A 21,708-nucleotide genomic window follows, 5' to 3' on the forward strand; every position below is an offset into this window, starting at 1 on the left:
AGCATAAGGGCCATGCTATAAGTAGTTGAAAAAATGTTAAAGGAAGTGGAACTGTAATAAAAATCCTTCTAATCTGGCAAAAGCTGCTATGGCAAAGGTACATGTCTGACAGCTGGAGAAATTTGGAAAAGGGGGTAGAGGGAGAACAACGCTACCACACGCATCTCCATGCCTCCCAAGAAAAACTGGCAGAAAACAGGAGATGATACTTATTGCAGATATGCAGTGCAGCAACAGAAGAAAAAGCAATTGAAAGGATTTGACAATACTGAAAAAAATTATCATTGAAGAAAAATAACTAGAAGAGAAGCTATTCCTCATTAGAAAAGAACTAGAATTGTACAACTTTCCAAGCTTATTAAAACTGAACTGGCTTGGGACCATATGTAGTAGAAATCAGAAAAGCCAAAAGAAATCCACAAAACACATGAAAAAGTAACTACCATTTTAGGCCACAGGAATAATTGATGAGTTCCTTGCATAGGCTGAAAAGGAGTGGGAGTGGAGATCAAAATAATCAGATGTAGGTAAATTGGCACGTCTAAAGGAAAGCCAGTGCAAATGGACAACTCAGTAAGTTATGGAGCTTCAACCTGAAAATGCACAATATCATGAGATTTTAGCTAAAAACCTGAGAACTGCAAACAGGATTGAACATGAAAATAAATTGGCTCCATAAGGTTTAAGACAGAATCACAAGCTAACAGGGAAATTAATAACACCCTGGAACCATACAATGGTTAAGTAGCCATCTGCTGAATAGAAAAAGTAAGTGTTCAAACAGAGAAGGTATGTTCATTCCTAGTGTAATCCCACTGAGGTCAAAGTGGCTACACCAGAGATTAGTTTGATACCCAGTGCTTCATTAATGGGCTCAGAAGTGTGCCAATAATATTTATTTATTCAAGAGGCAAGAATTCTTGTGAACGATATCTTTTATTGGACCAATTGTATGCTTGCTATAGACATAGGCAAGCTTTTGAATATCACAATACCCTTTCTTAGGCCTCATTCATTCAATTTTCATGTCACCCTCCCCAAGAAGGCTCAGGGTGGCTTCAATATATGGTTCAATTTACTACATATTCTTATAGTATTGTGGTTCATATTACTGTGAAATGCTCAGGAAATATTCAGTGGAAAGAAACAAACATGGGTGGGAAGGACATAACAGATTTAGGGCTCAAATCTATGCTTTCTTTCACCTTTAGGAGTATTTTCTGCCTTGGGTCAACTGCTGCCATTTTGATTTAGAAGCATGTTTCATCCACTTTGTGTCCACTCAAGATGCAAAGTTGTGGCATAAATCAGGCCCAGTAACTCAAACAACAGGCTCCAGTTTTTAAAGTTATCTTTAAGGCACTTTATTTTTGTAATACAGTAGCACCTAGTGGCCCCAAAAAAGAATTGTCCACCAAGTTAGGCACCATACAAACAAGCAATTGGCAGATGTTCCTTGTTCTACAGAAATGACAAGTAGGTTTAGCAAAAAACAAGAACAAAAAAATAAAACCAAAAGAAGAACCAAAATTGTAATAACAAAAAAAAAAAGGCAAATGTGCATTTAAACATCCTCTTTTAAATTGCCTCAACACCATTTGTAATACGAGATGCCGAGTCAAGAGATCCGCAGCAAAAAAGACATTCAGCCAGATGATTTTAATTTCAGGGGCAAATTTCTGGAGGGAAAAGCTGGAGAACATCCTTCCACATCTCTCTGAGAGCCAAAGAGCGGACAGAACTCCAAAGTGGCAGCTTCTCCAAAATTTAATACTAAACACATTTATTTCTTGAAAACAGAATAACCCAATAGGATACTGACCATAAGATAATATAATGGTATGTATAGAATGAAAGCTACCTTACAATAAACTGTTTACATTTTTTTTTTTTTTTTTTTAAGGGAAAAAAGTTGAATTTGCACAAAAGTTACAATAAATATAAGCACAATGTTGTGAAGAACAATAATAAGTGCAAGGAAATCTGAAATGTGCCACCTCTGCTGAAGCAGTTAGGCACTGAGTAAGGGCAAATTCGCTTATTATATGGTCATAAATTCAGTGAAGCTGATGGAGTTATGCTGGATTTAGTGTTATAACTGTGTACAGATTTTGGCTCATTGGCTTCAACGGAGAATCTGAGGTGAGTATATATCTCTAATCATAGTTCAAAGTATTCCATTCTGACTAGGGACTGAGGGATAACCGAAGACACTTCTTCCTTAAACTGTGATTTTCCTTTGGTTCTCTGGTGTAGCTGGGATCAAACACACAAGGGAATTTGCAGCAGTGATGGGTGGTTCAGCAAGATTTCACATTCTTTTCACTGAATTTGCTCTCACAGTTCAGTTGCTCACATTGGATTCTCATATCCAATCAAGGGCTCAGTTTAGTTCATGCAAGGGGCTGAATACCCTTGTCTCCAATTAAAGGGAACAGGGCTTACTCACTGGCAGGAGCACATCTTAAAAAAGAAAGATACGAAATGCAAAGCCAAAATCCCAGCTCTGTTAAAGTGAAAGTGAATGGGCCTTTTTTGCTATTGATTTCAATAGAACAGTATTTTACCAGTCATCTTTAAATCTTTGTCATGGCTTTAGAAACACTTATACAACATGATCTTGACCTGTAGCTAACAGACATGTCATCATTTCAGTCTCCCAACACTCTTCCTACCTACCACTAGCAGGTGGCAGTTAAATGTTTGTTGTGCTGACTGAATATTTTTACCTTTATTTCCTTTTACGAGTAAAAATATGCAGGCTGTTCAAACTGGAAGAGCTTGATCATACACACCTTGTATTTTTACAAGATTAAATCTTCACATGGGCAAAGATTACTTATGAAAGCAGAGATCTGCAGGACTGAGCTTGAAATGACGGAGCAAGAACTGAGAAGAGCAGGGAAGACTGAGTTGATTAAATAAATAGCTAAGTGACCTCCTGCTTCACGTCATAGAACCTCACTTTTTTTTTTTTTTTTTTTTTTTAAAGATCAGAATTACCAACAGAAGGAAGTTCTCAAACCAAATGTAACAGCAGAGCTGTGCTTTGTTTAAAACCTCATTTGAGGTCTGGAACAGTTTTCCTGTGTAATATGCTGGCAACTTTCTGATGCCCTGAGATTTCCAATAATTTTACTGTTTATCACGGGGAAAGTCCTACGCAAACAATATTGTTACACACCTCAGACAACCTTCACAGTTGGTACACCCTCCTCAATAGCTTATTTCAGTGGTTTTCAAACTTCCTAAAAGGCACAGAACCCTCTCATATTACTTCTCTTGCCCCAGAAACACTACCTCTATCCTAACGATTGATATGGAGCCAGGTGACTTGGCCGGGCAATGGTGGCACACCATCACCCAGCCAGTTCTGCTATTACTTCTGGTCTCTTTGCTGAACCCCTGATGAACTATCATGGACCCCCAAAATTCTGCAGACCATGGTTTGAAAACCACTGGCTTAATTCATAACCTTCAGAGTTGGCCTATTATAATTTCGTAGAGCAATTTGAGTGAGGAAGCTCAATGACGATTGAGAGATTCTGAAGAGCTTGTTTTTGTTTTTAAATACTATTTTAAAGAAATTAAAGTCAAGATCAAATCACATGTGCCTCCCATGTATTTGAAAACATTCAAGCCACACTTGTGAAAAGGTCAGTGCAACATGGTGGTAATCCCACAGAAGTGTTTCTTGTGAGCTTTGACTGAGCTTAAAAGTGCAACTTCAAGGTGTTGCTAACATGTTACAAATACAGATGATATGAAGGAACAACAGTGGATCTTCACTTAGAGAGAGATGTGTGGTTTTGTTCATCAGGATTTGCTGTTCTCATCCACTTCTAGGAGTTCATCTAGGAATTCCACAACTTCACCCTAAAAAGATTCAAGTTAAGCAGGAAACAAGTTAATTATTGACAGTAAAATGACTGAGTAAAATGCTGGACATCTCAACCAAGAACTAAGCTGCAGCAAAAGCTATCAAGGACAGACTTGTTCTACGTAGCACTTTACACATGTTCAAGTTATCACAAAGAGCCGTTACAAGTAAAGAAATGACCCAGACCGGTGTCAAGCACTGGCTAGAAGCAAAATACAGACATTGACAAAGGAAAATACGATCCACAGTAGGCTTACAAAGGTTTAAATACAGTATGCTTAAGGAAATTCCCAGATTAAAAGAAAAATAAGCAGATAGACACATCTTTAGCTTACACAAAAACATCCAATAAAATTAAGAAGTTGCAACTTCACATTGAAAAAATCAAAACACTTTAGAAACCTCAGAAATTAAAAGTAAATATTCTGCAAACGGCTCCTAACTTTAATCTTGTATCATAGCCTGTTCTCCCAATGAATAAACCTGCTCCATGCGTTCACCATTCCTCACAACATACGTATTTCCATATTTCAAGTACAAATCCACAACTTTAAGTACAGCAAAAAATATTATAAAACAGAGCTTTTGCGATCTCTTCATGATTGGAATCACAAGGTTCTGATTTGTGGAAATACAGAGCCAGAATTAATGCTGAAGAAATTTTACTTTTATGTTCTAATTTAACTGAAATTTTTTTCAGCACCATACTTTTTTCTGCACAAAATTTAAAAACCTCATTTTTTTTTTTTTAAGCTATAAAGATCTATCTTGGCTTGTAATGAGCTTCAATCATTTACCACACTGTACCCTGCCAACAGGGGTGGAAATGGTGCACTTGCATTTCCCCCACCCCACTTTGATTCATGCTTCACCCAAAGTATAAAACCAACTGTCTGGTAGTGGCAGCAACATTTCTAGGCAGGAAATGCTGAGGGAGACAACTGACCTCATGGCTCATTATTATAATTTACCTGATCCCTTCTAAACTCTTCATTGCACAGGAGTTAATGACCCTCTCTTCTTTTTAGTGGTCTTGATTTTCCACCAATCAAGTTATTCTTTGTTCTGCAATTCTGCTGTTTGTTAGCTCCTCCTGGTAACATAGCTCCTATTTCACAGTCCTGCAGCTTGTTTTCAACTCATTCCAATGAAGTTATATTTGTTTTCATTTTAATCTTTAACTAAATAACACAGCCCTAGGCCACTAGCATATTAGTACAGCTTCTAGTTTATTTTTAACTGGAGAAAAACATGTGTTGTTTCATACGTGATGATGCACCTCACCATCTGTACTCTCCCGTTTTCAAAATTCTAGATCGGGGTGGGCAAAATGCGATCTGGGGGCCGGATGTCGCCCGCCAGGTCATTCTATCCGGCCCGTGGCCCCCACCCCAAAATTAAGAAAATTACAATTTATCTGCCCTGGCTGCCTGTCATGCAGCCCTCGATGGCTTGCCAAAATTCAATAAGTGGCCCTCCGCCCAAAATAACTGCTCACCCCTGTTCTAGATCTACCCCTGTCTGCAAACTCATTGCCTTTGCACATTCTACTTATTCCTAAACCCTCCTCCCATGTACTTCTTGATGTCTGCAGTACTGTTCCTCTTCAGATGCTTCTATGGCCCTCAAAACATTTTGCCTTACATTCAAGTCATCATTGATCAGCTCCTCTTCTTTTGACTCACACTCATTCTAGTGCTAGTTAAAGCTTGGAATTTCTTTCTTACAGGAAATTCTGTTTGTTTGGGAGACAGCTACTCTAAATTTGACCAAAAACAAAAATTCAAGGTTTCCCCATAAGAGACAGCTGAGAGAATGACATATGGAGATCAATGACAATGGTTCAATGTTGACTTCATATGTTATTTTATAAAATAGGACAAGAAGTGTCCAACAACAAGATGTTTCAAAATGATCCCTCCCCAAAAGTTAAACATGCTCTGTTAATATTTGAAACAAAAATCTAAATTAGCTTTTTTTTTATTTTTGGAAAGTATTCCATTGAAAAATATGAATGGTTTGTTATGGTTAAGAACTGGGAATATCACAATTAATATAATATTTGTTTTCAACACAGTGGATCTTTATTTGAACCGTCATTCTTTTTTTTCTTCTCCTTCTATTCCATTGATTATATTCATTTTCTAGGTATACTGGCTGTAGACTATGAAGTTTGGAGCAGTGTTTTTCCTTATCCCCGTAAAGCATCATGCTGCATTATGGTGCAAGAAAAGGTGTTTACAATGGTAGCTAAATTTTAAGCAAGTTTTTGTCTGAGAATGTATTCATCATTATGTACACCAAAAGATCCAATAGTGGTTTGAATCTAGACATTTTTTTCATTCCCCTGAACAGATGGGGAAAGAGATGATATTCTCCGTGGTCAGTAAAAGGAATGTAAAGAATTGGGGTGGTTCTCGTTATTTTAAGCATATTATGTTCATGATTAAAATAATTGCTATCAAGTTCTTTAAAACTGGGAATTAGCAAGAACAAAAATAACCTAAAACAAAATAATAAATAGGGTAGTAGCCTTATGAAATAAGTGCTGCTTTTGCTCCTACTTTGTAGTTCTGTCTTAAAGCTTTGCTGGAGCTTCTGCAAACTATAAAGTGGTTTCAGCAGCTCCTGAAGGATGACAGTTTATTTTTCTTTTAACTCACTAGAAACATCTGTGCATTCAATTCAATAACAGTGGATGAAACAAATATTACCAGGTGCTTCATGGTCTCTTTCTCATTTTGGTTTAAAGCAGCTTAAGCAATATTGAGAAGGGTAAACATTTCTCTGTAGTTAAAAAATAGTTAAATTTTGTTAAAAATACTTTGAATCAATAGAGCCTTCCATCTGGCAGTCTTAAAACACTTTACAAATATGAATAAATAAAGCCTCCCAACACTCTAGTGGAATAACTATCATCACCCAAATGTTATGGATAGAGAAACGAAGGTGAGAGAAGTGGTGTCTCAAATTTTCAAGGATAATCTCTAAATTTGGCTAAGATGTTGGGTGCATATCTTAAGAGTTGAGCAGTTGCATCTCCTACTCACTCACTGTAGTTATTAGCCTTCAGAGGTCCTTGATTTAGCTCAGATTTTTTTTCAATGTCTTAATAGCATATAATAATAAACCGAACAGGACAAAAAAGGAATTTTCTTTTTAGTGTACCTACAAAAAAGGCAACCTTCAAAAGCTAGATGAAATGGGAAGGGCATGAAGTTCAGATAGCATTATCTCCAATATGAGCATAGTTGGGGGAGAACACAGTGGTTCACTGCTGTGATTTAAATAACCCAACTTCCTCAAGCTCTGACAATAAAAATCATAACTGATTTCACATTACATGCATTTATGGAATTTTATGCCCTACTCCTTATCAATAATACAGTACGTTCCAAAGACAACGATGCTCCGGCTAGATTTCAGAGCCTTTTGTTTGGACCCAAAAACGTGTCAAAGTTGAGTAAAAACAAGTTTTACTTAAAAAGAAGGTGCTATATGGGAATAAGAAATAAGTGTATTTGACCAAAATCCCACATTGTCTAAAACTCAAATAGGTCTTAATATCTAAGGAGATATGAAAACAAAAAACAAAAAAACACCAGTATGGAGTACAACTCCACAGACTGAGCACAAATAAGTACCTAGAAAATCTGATGCACCTGAATTGCAAACAAATATTGCAAACAAATATGTTTTTGCCTGCTCTTGTCATCAGAAGGGGAAACATTTGTATGTTATACATATTTTGGGTGGTTTCCACATAGAAAGGCAGTCTAGGTTATAGTGGAATGTTAGAAGAGCTCATTACATTATCATGCTAAAATCTATGAATAGAGATCACGAGCCTTGACCTATTAGCACCTACATGACAGGGCATCATCTCTTTGTTGGGAATGCAGAACCGAAATAAAAAGGCATTTTGCATTACTGAGGTCAGCAAATGTTTCACAAGTGTTAATTCTAAAGAAAACAGCTTCTTGTCAATAGACGCCAATAGTTTCATACTGGCCTGATTGTGGGAAGTGCTTAATATCTCTTCCAAGATACTTAGTACCCCCAACTCTCCAGTGAATAATAAATATAATGACAGTAATGTTGCCTCAAATTAGGTTACCTTGGGAACTGAATCCAGAATGTAAATTCACAAGTATTTACTATTTCAGATTAAATGACTTGTCAACTTGCAGAGAGGCAGTTTCACCACTAGCCAGGAACAACATGCATGCTATATCAGCATGGGTTACATTAATATGGTATATAGAGGCCATGCTTATTAATTTAGATGTGAAATAAACATATATAGCAAGTGGTCAGCCTATTACCTTGATGACACCAAGATAAATTACTCAGAAATTATCCTAAAAAGGAAATACAAGGCCCTAGATTTTATTTTGTTTTTTTTACAAGTTAATTGTTCAGGCAACACTTGAAACAGCTCACCATGTCATTATGTGGAAAAAAATATAAACCCCTTAAATTACTTCTGACAGATATGGATGGTGTTAAAAACTATGCTTGGGGTTTTATCCCATGTTTGTGTATCAATGTTCTCGATTCCTGATGTAATGTTACATTTACACACACACACACACACACACACACACACACACACACACACACACACACACACACACACACACACACAGAACAAATACACATATGACACAAAGTTATAAAGTACAACCATTTAGAAGCAGGATCAGCATGCAAGAAACTAACGTCCAGTCAATTTATGGTTCATTATAGCCCACTTGAGGCTGACAGTTGAGCAACAGCTTTTCTTTGGCTGGTAATCTATGTTTTAACATCACAGCACCAAGTAGGTGTTGCATCCTTCACTGAAGTCCCAATGATTAAATAAAACAGATGCTTTTCCTTCCAAGCCAAGACTGAGCACTGACATCCATAAGGCAAAAATTAGTCATCCTTCTTGTCCCTTACCTTTAAATATAATCTGCTCCATCCTCTCTTATCATATACAAGAAACACCCTGGGAAAATAAACCCTCCTGTAATAACCCATGCTTTCCATGCAGGTTTGCTGACAGGATTTTATATAGGAATTTTATGCACATTGCAAGGCAAGCAATATTCTGCATGGCAGCATCAGTGAATATTAAACTAATAATACTTTATCGTGGTTTAAAACCTACACTAACATACCACCAAGGATCAGCTTCAAAGCCCAGTCCAGTTCCTAATTAAGCGAATGGGAAGAAGCCTTTAACCTAATTAAATCAAGATATTGAAGGTGACATGAAAAGAAAGAGAAAGTTGACTGTGCTGTTTATTCTTTTGTGAATTTTAAAAGCTCAAAAGGAAAAAAAAAGTTCCTTCTACAGATGTTTTCCCAGCTTTTTTTTTCCTTGCAGTAAAATTCAGGTTTTGCTTAATTGGAATGCTATGATGACTAAAGAGCTAACCCTGATAACATAAAATGCAATTGTCATGGCGGGGTCGTCGTGGAGGGCTGTGATCTCCTTGAGGCCCTCTCACCGCGCTACTCCGGCCCGAGGGCACCCTCCATTCTCGCCCGCCACGTCTTGATCGAATATGTAATAGGGAGGCTGCCTTGTGTTTCCTCGGGCCTGTCAGCTCCTGGACCCCTCGTGGGTCTCCCCGTACAATGGGCGCTACCCAAGCGCCCCAGCCTTATGGGCTATGCGTGGCTCCTACCTCCCTTGATACCACGCCCCAAGCCTCGCAGATGTAATGGACGTTGTCCGGTCTATACGCCCGCTTCCTGGGCCTCCTCTCTAATGTGGCCCACCCTGGGCTCTCTCTCTCGTGCCCAGCCTCTTGCTGGGACTCTCGCCTGGCCCACTCTGGGCCTCCCCTGCCGGTGTGGTTCCGCTCAGGGACTCTCTAGTGGGCCTCCGGTCTTATGGGCTAACCACACGGATACCCTCCCTGACTCTGGCTCACCGTGCTGCTACTCCCTGTCCTCTCAGGGGCAACTGCAGCGCCCTGCCTTGGTCTGAGGGGTATTGCCGCGCTAGCCTGTGGCCGGGCTCACTATGCCCGTGCGCCCACACTGGGTTACTCAACAAAGCACAATGGCGTTCCCCCCTCTCTGGGGCTCGCCATGGCCACACTGGGCTACTCAGTAACGCACAATGGCGTTCCCCCTCTCTGGAGCTCGCCACGCCCACACTGGGCTACTCAATACTGTACGAGGGCGTTCCCCCCCTCTCTGGGGCTCGCCGTGCCCACACTGGGCTACTCAATACTGTACGAGGGCGTTCCCCCCCTCTCTGGGGCTCGCCGTGCCCACACTGGGCTACTCAATAATACACAAGGGCGTTCCCCCTCTCTGGGGCTCGCCGTGCCTACACTGGGCTACTCAGTAATACCGCCCCTTTCCTGGGGCCGGGGCCTATGTTCCCCCACACGCAATCCGGGGTCCCGGTCCCCGTCCGCAACCTACGGGCTGCGCCCGCGACCCGCTGGCCGCGCTCCTCGCCGCCAACTGCTCGCGCAGTGGCGTGCGAGCTGCGCCTTCCCTGGCACTATACAGGGGCTATGTTCCCCCACATGCAATCCGGGGTCTAGGTCCCCGTCTGCAACCTACGGGTTGCGCCCGCGACCTACTGGCCGCGCTCCTCGCCGCCAGTTGCTCACGCACTGGCGTGCGAGTAATTGAGGCCTCCTCAACCCCTACAGCCTCACCCAAGCCTCCGGGTGTAATAACACAAACACAAAGCAAAACCACAAGCCCCTAGGCTGTAACACAAATGCAAGCCGCATGGCCATAACTCATCATCATAGCTCAAGCCTCCAGGGCTATCATGAGCTGTACTTGCAACTTAGGCTCCTTTCCATATCTCAGCCGAGGGAGCTCCTGCCTCTCCAGCTGCTGGCAGAGAACTGCCAGCCTGGCTTCGGCCCTGGGCTTTATAAGGGCCAGGCCCTGCCCCCTACAGGCAGCTGGCTCCCCTTAGTTGCTCCGGCAACCCGCAGCTGTGCTCACTTGGTTCTGCCAGGGCTCTCTCCCTGGAAGTTTCTCCTCTCTCTAGGAGCAGGCACTAAGGTGCCCTGCGACAGCAATATAATTAAAACTGATCAACTCAGAAGGAAAGAGTTGTGTAGTTAGTCTGATGAAAAATCTGTTAATTTTTTCCAACACCCATTTAACTTCAATGACTAACAAGAATTCTAGTTAAAAGAAAGTCTGTGTTTACAGTTCAGTAACCTAGGCTACATGCAGACTATTACACTTAGATTGATTTAACTACAGTTAGGTTGATCTAAGTGTTGACCGGTACATACGCTGGGCAGTTTAGATTGGGCAAAAAATGGTTGGCCCAATCTAACCGAAAGTGTATGTGTTCAGAGCACAGCCCAAGGGCTGGGAAATCCCAGCTGTTCATCCCAGCCCTGGGACTATGCTTTTCCTATCATCCCCACCCCCTAGACAGGGCTATTTTTAGCCCTTCAACACCCCGCCCCCCCTGCCCTGGATGGACAACCCTCACCATGGACCCACCAGCCCTTCTGATCTCACCAACCTGCACAGCAGACCTGCCCCCCCTCCCAAACTTACTTAGATTGCATTCCCAGCATGGAACCTGGCACTGGTAAACTGCTAAACAAGAAAAACTACAGACCTTGATCCCTCCACTACCTAACCCGGGGACTTTTTACTTGCTCCCTAAAATCCACAAACAAGGGAGCCCTGGCAGACCTATCATATCCAACCATGGGACCCTAACTGAGGAAATACCAGGTTTTACTGAAGCAATCCTAAAATCGCTCGTCACCCACAGAGCAAGTTTTGTCCAAGACACTACAGACTTTCTACGGAAACTTAAAAACACAGACCACCTTCCCAGCAACACACTCCTAGCCACCGTGGACATTACCAGCCTATATACCAACATCCCACACCAGGATGGCATCCAAACCCGCCGTACATATCTACAGGAACAAGATTACAACTCAGAATACAGACCCAAAGATATTACTGACCTTATACACTTCATCCGCACACACAACAATTTCACTTTTAATAACCAACGCTTCCTCCAGACAATGGGAACAGCTCTGGGCGCTAAAATGGCCCCACAGTATGCCAAACTTTTTATGAGCCACCTAGAAGAAGACTTCCTCAGGAACTGCACCATGAAACCCTTGCTATACTTAAGATATATCAATGACATCATCATTTGGACTGAAAACCTGCAATCTCTGATTGAGTTCCATCAGAAATTCAACAATCACCATCCCTCCATCCGACTAGCTCTTGAATACTCCAGCACCAACATCTCCTTTTTAGACATGATGATCAGTATCCAGAATGATAAAATACAGACCACGTTATATAAGAAACCCGCAGACCAACATAAATATCTGCATAGAACCAGCAATCACCCTAAACACACCAAAAAAGCTGTGATATACAATCAAGCCCTCAGATACCACCGAATCTGCACTGAAGAGAACACCCGGGATTGCCACCTCACTAATCTTAAAAAGGCTTTCACTCAACAAGGACACTCCTCCAGAGAGACAGATCGCACATTTGAAAGAGCCACCTGGATACCATGTGAAGAATTGCTGCAGTACAGAAGAACCCCCCCCACAAATCGTGCACCGCTGGTTATGACATATCACCCCTCCCTCAAACCCATACAGGAAATCCTCAAACCACTGCAACCCATACTAGAAAGAGACCCTATTCCTAAAGAGACATTTCCAGAGTCGCCCATCCTAGCCTTCAAACAAGCACCGAACCTCGCTAACCTCATCACCAGAAGCAAACCTCCTCAGGTCCAGAACACACCAAATGGATCCAGATCGTGCCATGACAAGAAATGCAAAACCTGCCAACACATGTCCATCACCTCCACAATAACTACACCCCACAACACAGCCATCAGCATTCCTGGATCTTACAGCTGCACCTCCAGAAATTTAATATATCTCATCCAATGCACCAAATGCCCTGATGGAAAATACATGAGAGAGACCAAACAACAACTGCGTACCACAAATCTATCAAAGACAGGAATACCTGATTACCTGTGGGGGAACATTTCTCACAAGAAAACCACTCGCTCTCCCATCTCAGTTCTAATACTCAAGGGGAACTTACAAAACACTTTTCACAGATGAGCCTATGAACTCCACTTCATCAGCCTCCTGGATACTAAAAATCATGAACTAAATATAGACATTGGATTTATGACACATTATAACCTGCCTGACAGATGACTCCGCAGGTACCTCTCCACTATTCATCCCCCTTCTCTCCACCCCACCCAGCCTGTCTCTCGCCCATTGACTCCTCAATCTACACCTTCACTGACTGCCTATCTTGTATGCATACCAGCCCAGCCTCTGGCTTCTTTACTATTCATTTCATCCAGGAAGAGCACACACCAACTGCTGAATCTTCCTCAGTTTTTGAACCCAAAAGCATCCTTAATTTTTTCTTCCAACTATTTAAGTTGGTCTAATAAAAGATATCAGATTCACACAAAGAACCTTGTCTGCCTATGTCCTTAGACCAACACAGCTACAACCTACACCCCTCAAAAGATTTGGGCAGGAGTTTATCTGTATTAAGCCCAAGAGCCTGTCTTTCCCATTAGCAGCAAGGGTGGCCTCAAGCATCATGCAAGTGGTCTCTTGCCTTGCTTGGAGTCTGTGATCTCACCCCTGAATGCAGCACACAAAACAGAAACAAGTTACTAGTAGTTAGTGCTGGTTTGATCAGCATTAGCTTCTGCTGGGAATGGCAAAAAAGGCACATGACCAACCAGCAGCTACTTCATGGTAGTGGTGTATTATAACGAGGGAGCGTGCTGCTATGGCAAAGCAGTGGCTAAAAATAACCGTGCACCCAGTGTAGAGCGCAGTGCAGGCTACTAAGTAAGTACTAAAGCATGGTGTAGTAGCAACATCACCATACGGGCACATGTAGATGCATCCAAAAGAGATACAAATTTAGTGTCTGAACTGAGCATACCATATCAGCTCTCCTTCTGCTAGAAAAATATAAAAGTTAAAAAAAAAAAAAAATAAGATAGCCCTTTTAAAGAAGTTTTAGTCAATCAAAGTAGAGTAGAAACAATTCTATGACTTATAGGACACGCTGCACATCATAAACAGTAACAAGTACACAGGCAAAATAAACCTGATATTTATACAACACAGCAGTAGAAGTATGTTTGTGTAAATTCTTTAAATAACTGCAAGCAGCAAGATTACAAAACTCAGAATATGTTCAGTAATGCTTTGCAAATGGAACAGAAAAGCTGCCTAAAGAGGCCATCCTTAATGGACTGGCCGACGCCAACATCTTAAGGGATAGCCAGCACGGGTTTGTTGCGGGTAGGTCTTGCTTGACCAATCTCATTTCCTTCTACGACCAGGTGACCTATCACCTGGACAAGGGAGATGAGATTGATGTCATATATCTTGACTTCAAAAAAGCCTTCGATCTGGTGTCCCCTGATGGTCTCTTGGAGAAACTGGCCAATTGTCGCCTTGGGTCCCCCACGATCCACTGGCTGGAAAATTGGCTCCGGGGTCGGACCCAGAGGGTAGTAATTGATGGAAGTCACTCATTGTGGTGTCCTTTGACCAGTGGGGTCCCCCAGGGCTCTGTCCTTGGACCCATACTGTTCAACATCTTCATTAATGATGTGGACACTGGAGTCAGAAGCGGACTGGCCAAGTTCGCCGATGACACCAAACTTTGGGGCAAAGCATCCACACCAGAAGACAGGCGGATGATCCAGGCTGACCTGGACAAGCTCAGCAAGTGGGCGGATGAGAATCTGATGGTGTTCAGCGCCGATAAATGCAAGGTTCTCCACCTTGGGAAAAAAAACCCGCAGCATCCTTATAGGCTCGGCAGTGCTATGTTGGTTAGCACTATGGAAGAAAGAGACTTGGGGGTCATCATTGACCACAAGATGAACATGAGCCTGCAATGCGATGCTGCGGCTAGTAAAGCGACCAAAACGCTGGCTTGCATCCATAGATGCTTCTCAAGCAAATCCCGGGACGTCATTCTCCCCCTGTACTCGGCCTTAGTGAGGCTGCAGCTGGAGTACTGCGTCCAGTTTTGGGCTCCACAATTTAAAAAGGATGTGGAGAAGCTTGAGAGAGTCCAGAGAAGAGCCATGTGCATGATCAGAGGTCAGGGAAGCAGACCCTACGATGACAGGCTGAGAGCCCTGGGGCTCTTTAGCCTGAAAAAGCGCAGGCTCAGGGGTGATCTGATGGCCACCTACAAGTTTATCAGGGGTGACCACCAGTATCTGGGGGAACGTTTATTCACCAGAGCGCCCCAAGGGATGACGAGGTCGAATGGTCACAAACTACTACAAGATCGTTTCAGGCTGGACATAAGGAAGAATTTCTTTACTGTCCGAGCCCCCAAGGTCTGGAACAGCCTGCCACCGGAGGTCATTCAAGCGCCTTCATTGAACACCTTCAAGATGAAACTGGATGCTTATCTTGCTGGGATCCTATGACCCCAGCTGACTTCCTGCCCTTTGGGCGGGGGGGCTGGACTCGATGATCTTCCGAGCTCCCTTCCAGCCCTAATGTCTATGAAATCTATGAAATTCGGATAATTTATTTGCAAATGTAACACATCAACTATGGCACTGGTGAGATTCCATCCCTCCAGCATGTACCAGCAATATTGGGCCAGCACTCTGCACCATAGATAGGAAAGGAACATATGAACCCCAACTATTTATGTATGCAAATACATATATGGAGATATTATACACAGATAAAAAAAGCAGTAGGAAAAGTCAAAGATACCAACATTTCTTCATCTCTGATTTCGTATGAAAATATTATCATCATTATTATAAGTATTGTTACTATTATTGTTGTTATTGCTACTATTATTAGTAACAACTGCAATAATAATAATAAAAATACTTGTGGTTCTTTGCAATTCAAATTGACCAAGTAAAAATCTCCCAAAATATCATTTTAAAGCACAGAATTTATGGACCAGGAGCTCAACTTGTATAAATAGGTCCATGTCTCTTAAAGTTAGAACTAGAGCAGATTACAGCATCTGAAGATCGGGCCTATTAACGGCAATGCAAAGATACTATTCATTTTGCTGTTTTAAAATCTATGTAATTCATATAATCCCCAACATTTAAATTAAGTTCTCTAAGGATCCTTCTTATACAGGGTATTCATTACATTTCTGAACAGAAATCAAGATGTATCATTATTCCTGTTCCAAGCCTACTTCTTAGTAATAACTTTGCAAGAATGACAGCACTGTGTAATGTTCTTGTAACTTTATTGTGGAAACTAAATACGGATATTTAATAATAAGTACTTAAAAAAAAGTATTTTATAGTGAGTTGGTGTTAATATTTTCTGTCACCTCTCATACATTAAATATTTGAAATAGAGTTTTTCATTTCCGTGTGGAAAAACATTAATAAAGTAACAGGAATGAGGCAGTATTTTTAAATGACACATGCAAAAATCATTACTGTGTATTCAGGCCCCTGTAACTTTTGCACTGTGTTGCTGGAAGAAGCAGCTTGTTCACACTTGCTTTACTACTGGGGTTTAAAAAGACATGTGTGGTGCAGGACAAAAGAGCAGGAGAGAATTGACTATGTGATTTGAGAATTAAGATACCTTCCACCTAGAAAGAAACTGCTCATCAAGTAAGTCCTTTTAATAAACAACTGCTCAATCAAAAACTGATGGTGAAGTAATATCCTTTTCAGATTACAATATAGGGTATGTGGCTTATAGGTGACGCTACTTGATAGCAATGTTGATCCATGACAAGTCACAGAAGACGTGGTCTACTGCCTGGCAGGGAAGTGGGAGTGAGTGGGGTTGCGAAGAAACATGGGGAAAAGAATTTGTAACGAAGGAAGTGAATGGGGATTGGGGAGGTTAGAAACTGAGGCTGAGTAGGGCAAGGATGCTTTTCTAAGTAAGGAGCAGAAGAATAGGAGTGGGGTGAGGTGAAATTTTTAAATTTTAGGGTATTTTTAGGGGGTTCTTGTTATGTTATCTTGACAGTTTATCTGTTTTTATAAGTTAGTATTGTCTTTTATTGTAAGTCATCCTGAGCCTTTTTTTTAGGAAGGGCACCATAAAAATCTAAAAAAAAAATCACAGATTTCTTATTTATTTAAAAATGAAGAAGTCAAAGGGAAGTTTTCTCCCTTCTTTCCAATTGTTAATATAACAAGTTTTCATGTAGCACTCACTGTGTTGTGTTTCCTTCAACTCTCCTGTCAATTTGGGGCAGAATTTTTGACCTTCCAGCCTGTTTGTTCCCTCTTACTAGAGCTGCCTACTTTAGGGTTCCCTCAGTACCATCCCAATCACTCTCCAGCAGTTGGCCAAGATATGGAGCACCACAGGCTGGCACAACTTTAGAACAGATTGTTTTAAAGTCTATAGACTTCTTGCAAACAAAGCATATGGCCAGTTTAATTCCAAAGATATGGGCACTTTGTAGGGAATGATAATTCCCAGCAATCATAAAGACTAAGTACAGACAGTCAAAAAGCCAGAGGCTGAATCGATTTAATCTTTGCAGTTTTGTCTAAACCACATAGATTGAACCAAGAAGCAAGTGAACAGACATTCACTTCTGATTCTGGAAATGCAGCTACATGCCTGAATTAGCTCTGGCCAGAAGTTGGGGGTGCTAGAGCACACTTCCCAGCCACTGCCAAAGGGAAGAAAGGAGAGATGCCCTCCAAGGCTTCCTCCTCTGCTCCCTGCTTAAGTGGTTAAGTCCCCTCCCTTGGGTGTGGCCAGAAGGCTGAGGGTGTGGGACTTTAAATCCCCCTCACTGGCCCGCTTGGGGCTCCAACCCCAGTTTGCCTGGGGGAATAGTCCCTGCCAGAGGCTTGGAGGGGGGTGGGGGCTGTACCTACCAGGGTTTTGCACCCCACACTGAGTTGGGGGGGGGGGGGGTGGCATGGCCATGCCCCAGTCAAGGGCTTGCAGGCTGAGGTGGGGAGGCCCTCCCCAGGTGCATGGGATCACAGCCCTGGTCTGCCTTGAGGAGAGAGGGACAGACCCTGCTAAGCCCCTGCCCCCTATTCAAGCAGAGCAGGGTCATGGCTACGCCCAAGCTGGGGGCTGGCAGGCTGAGGCAGGGAGGGAGTCCCTTGCAGGCAGGGGCGGGGGGACCCTGGCTGGAGTCCCTAGCAGGCAGGGGCAGGGGTTTAAACACCTCTTCCTCCTCTCTGCCTCAGCCTGCCAACCTGGCTGGCATCTGGCCATGACCCCTCTCTAGCAGGGAGCAAAGGAAAAGACTGAGGGACTGATCTACCCCACCAGGCAGACTGGGGTTTAGAGCCAGGTTTCCCACCCCCACCCGCTTCTCAGCCAGCCCGAGCAGTGATAGTGTTCCAGCTGGGGAGAGGAAGGGTGGGGCCAACCCTGCTCTGCTGAAGCAGACAGCACAGCCCAGGGCTGCAAAGCATCCTGGGATGCTGGGGGACTGAGAGTTAACTTGAACTGGGAAGGGATTTGAGACAGAAGCTTCATAAACCAGTTTGACCTAAATCAGTTAAATCTAATACTACATCTAACCAGGTTTATCTTAAACTGGTTTTGGCCATTTTGTAAGTGGTTTAAGTGCACTGAACTTCTGTTCTGTTACAGGTTTAAACTCGTTTCTGGTCACTTAAACTGGTTTATGTGTCACTTGTGTCCCTAGGCTAAGGCGGTGCAATATAAAGAACTCAGCCCATTGCTGTTCCTATGGACCTTACATTTAGAGTGGACTCTGCATCTATTATCTCAGCTTACAGAAGAAAAGGGGGGGGGGAGGGGGAAGACTGGCTGGATTGAAGGTAAATATGACCCTTCCCTCATAGAACAGAAATGGCAGTACAGCTCTTAACCTTTTCTGCCTCTTTTGGGGACCTTGGATGCTTCTGTAGCTAGAAGGAGCTTGTGGTAAGCAAAGAATAAGGGGCCAGAACTGATGCAGAACAACAAAAGGCGATGCTCCACTGGGACCTGCAAGTGCTTGCCACAAAGCCCTGCAGGTTTTTCTACAGAAGGAGGGGTATGTGTGAAACCTTCTTCAGACTTCACCAGTCCCTGGTTATTTTGTTCCAAAGCACTCACCACACACGATTTTCCTGATCACCCCCTGCAAAACTCATCTTGAATATGGTAATGTGTTGTTTCATGGGGAATATTTTATGGATTACTCTAATAACAGATGAAATAGAAGAGTTACTGCCAGAGAAAAACCCAAAAGCTTATTCTGTATGCAGTGCTCGGTGCTAAAGGTGATCTCTGTAATCCTTTCTACAGCAATGTGTCAAAGACCATCATGGAGGAATGCTTCCCTCCCTCCTCAGTTACTTCTTTCAGTTATAAAGTACAGGCTAAGCAAAGAGAAAATTACAAAACAAGTTTACTCTTAAATCTGAAGTAAAATATGGTGGCTAACCCTGGTATCTGCACATAAGAATAGGGTATATGAAAAGTACCATATTTACTTAAAATTCAAGATGAGGTTTTTTCCCCCATTTTCCCCACCCCATTGCCTCTACCTCCCCCATGCAGCCTCTGCCCCCCTAACCTCTGTCTCCAGCAGGGCTCAGCTGCACTCCAGCCAGGGTATGGAGCATGTGGCTGCTCCGGCTCCAGCCCCGTCCAGTATCAGTGACAGTGGTGACAGCAGCTCCAGCCCAAGCTCTAACACCAGGTCCCAGGTGGAGCTGCTGCAATAGCTGCTGTGTGGCTGGGCTGGGGCTAGAGCAACCGTATACTTTATGCCCCACGCTAGAGCAGGACTAGACCCCTGCCAGAGTTGGAGCATAAGTGGTGGTGGGGGGCAGTGTTGAGGAGGCAGGCATCAGAAGGATGCAGGGACACGGGGGACAAGGAGCAGGGTGTAGGCACCACCGTGCAGGGTGCAGACACTGGGGAGGGGAAAGTTGTATAGGGTCAGGGGTCAGACTGTTTGACTCACCCACTGACTACCTTCCCAGCTGCAGTGGTGGGGGGGATGAATTTAAGAGGACCCTCCAATAATAAGATACTATGCAACTCTTTATAGACATACTGTACTTCTGAAGTAACATATTAACCGAAGACATAGACATACTGTAGACATACTGTACTTCTGAAGTAACATAGAAACCGAAACACAACCTCTAGTTTTTTTCTAAACCTAATCCTTTTGGAAGCCTTATAACATGGTCTGTTATACAGTTTGAACCAGTAGTGGCAACTGAAGATTTTTTCCATCTTTCTAAAGTTTCATAATTTAGCTGTGGAACACTATCTTTAGCAAAGGTTTAGGTCACTTAAACACTAAATAAAGCTCAGACTTGTAACTGCTTCTAAAATTTAAAATATTGTTTTTGTCACAGAGTCAAAAAATCACAAAGGTGACTTCTATTTTCTCTTACATTTAACTAGAGAACACTCCAACAGTAGCTGTTACACGGAATATATGATCTAGGTTTCAATCTCAAGGATAGTGTAACTCTAATATGTATTACATACAGCATTTATTTTGATACCAGAAGTGAGCTATTCCTAACTTTAACATGGAGAAGGAAAGATGAGGACCACACACAGTTTCAACTGAAAGGTAGTTTGTTTTTTTAAGCCATGATTTATATTTTTTCCAGCTGTGTGGAAGAAAAAAAATATGGCCTTTCACCAATTTAGCTATTTTCCTGAACAGAAGAAAGTACATATATCATTTCATGCTGCATAGCAATCATGCTGTGTCATAGCATCATGTCAATTGACCATGAATGCCAAGCAATCAAGAAATAAGGGATGACCAAAATGCAGTGGTGCAATAAGAAATAATTAAGTTAACATGACTAAATTCTAACGTTCTTCAGAGAGTCACTACTTCTACTGGGACAAAATGAGAATAACTTTGAAATCTAATTTAAGCTAAATTAAATAGACTGGAAAAAACTTTTACAAGATATATCCATGACTTTTGCTCCCCCTGGTGTTTTAGTTTTGTGCTGCAGAAAATACTAGTAAAATCATTATACAGTATGTGGAGCATATAAAACTGTTATCTTTGGGTTAATAGCATGTCTTGTTCCTTAAAAAAATAAATAATCTGCTGTAGACTTTTCTGAAACTCATATTAAAAGGAAACTCAGTTATAAGTAGGTCAACCATTTTCATAGCAAGAACTATTTTCATTTTCATAAATATAGGACTGCATTTCATTTAGGATATTATGGAATCTTATATATATCACATTTATTTTGGTGTTGGCAGCACTATTTTTTTAATACTATCCTTCACTAGCAAACTCTTACCTCATCATCATCCATTAAATGTTGCTTTGCAAATTCATACATTTCCATCTGAAGTGTGGTTATGTTGTAATATCTAACTGCATCCTATTAAAAAAGAATATGTATTATATTAAGGCAATAAGACATTGAGAACTTTCTGTTCTGAAACTTTCCCAAGTTATCAGATATCATCTTTGCCTATTCAAAAAAAAGCCAGTTGTAGACTCAGCGTTCCGAGTTGATTTTAAGACTATCCCATGAGGAAGAACACACCTGTAAAAGGAAGATGGCGACAAAAACATAGACCATATAATCTTCTCTAAAATTTCTTCTGATTGTACCTTCTCATGTTGAAAACAGTTTTAATCTTTTTGGTATTTCAAAAATAGCCTATGTGGGAATAAAGATAGGAGATCCCTAATGCAGCAGCTATAAGGTCAGACTATCTGTGGTGTTAGCATAGATGTTCATGGAGAGAGCGCTGTGGTCTCCTTCTACACTAGCCGCAGAAAAGGGATAACACCTGTCTGGGGTTGAGCATACGGTATGTACAGTC

The 21,708-nt window shown here is 42.0% G+C and overlaps 1 protein-coding gene across 1 annotated transcript in view; it reads right to left on the reverse strand.

Moving 5' to 3' along the window:
* Positions 1–1,339: 1,339 nt before the first annotated feature.
* Positions 1,340–21,708, reverse strand: part of CRTAP (cartilage associated protein) — a 35,359-nt gene continuing 14,990 nt past the window's right edge. The window contains exons 6-7 of the mRNA XM_014602483.3: positions 21,174–21,257; positions 1,340–3,876 (exon numbers count right to left, since the gene is read on the reverse strand). Of these exons, the coding sequence (XP_014457969.1) occupies positions 3,817–3,876; positions 21,174–21,257 (144 nt within the window). The 3' untranslated portion in view covers positions 1,340–3,816. The remainder of the gene's footprint in view (positions 3,877–21,173; positions 21,258–21,708) is intronic.

This window comes from Alligator mississippiensis, chromosome 5 (genome assembly GCF_030867095.1).
Source record: "Alligator mississippiensis isolate rAllMis1 chromosome 5, rAllMis1, whole genome shotgun sequence".
NCBI classification, from domain to species: Eukaryota; Metazoa; Chordata; order Crocodylia; family Alligatoridae; genus Alligator; species Alligator mississippiensis.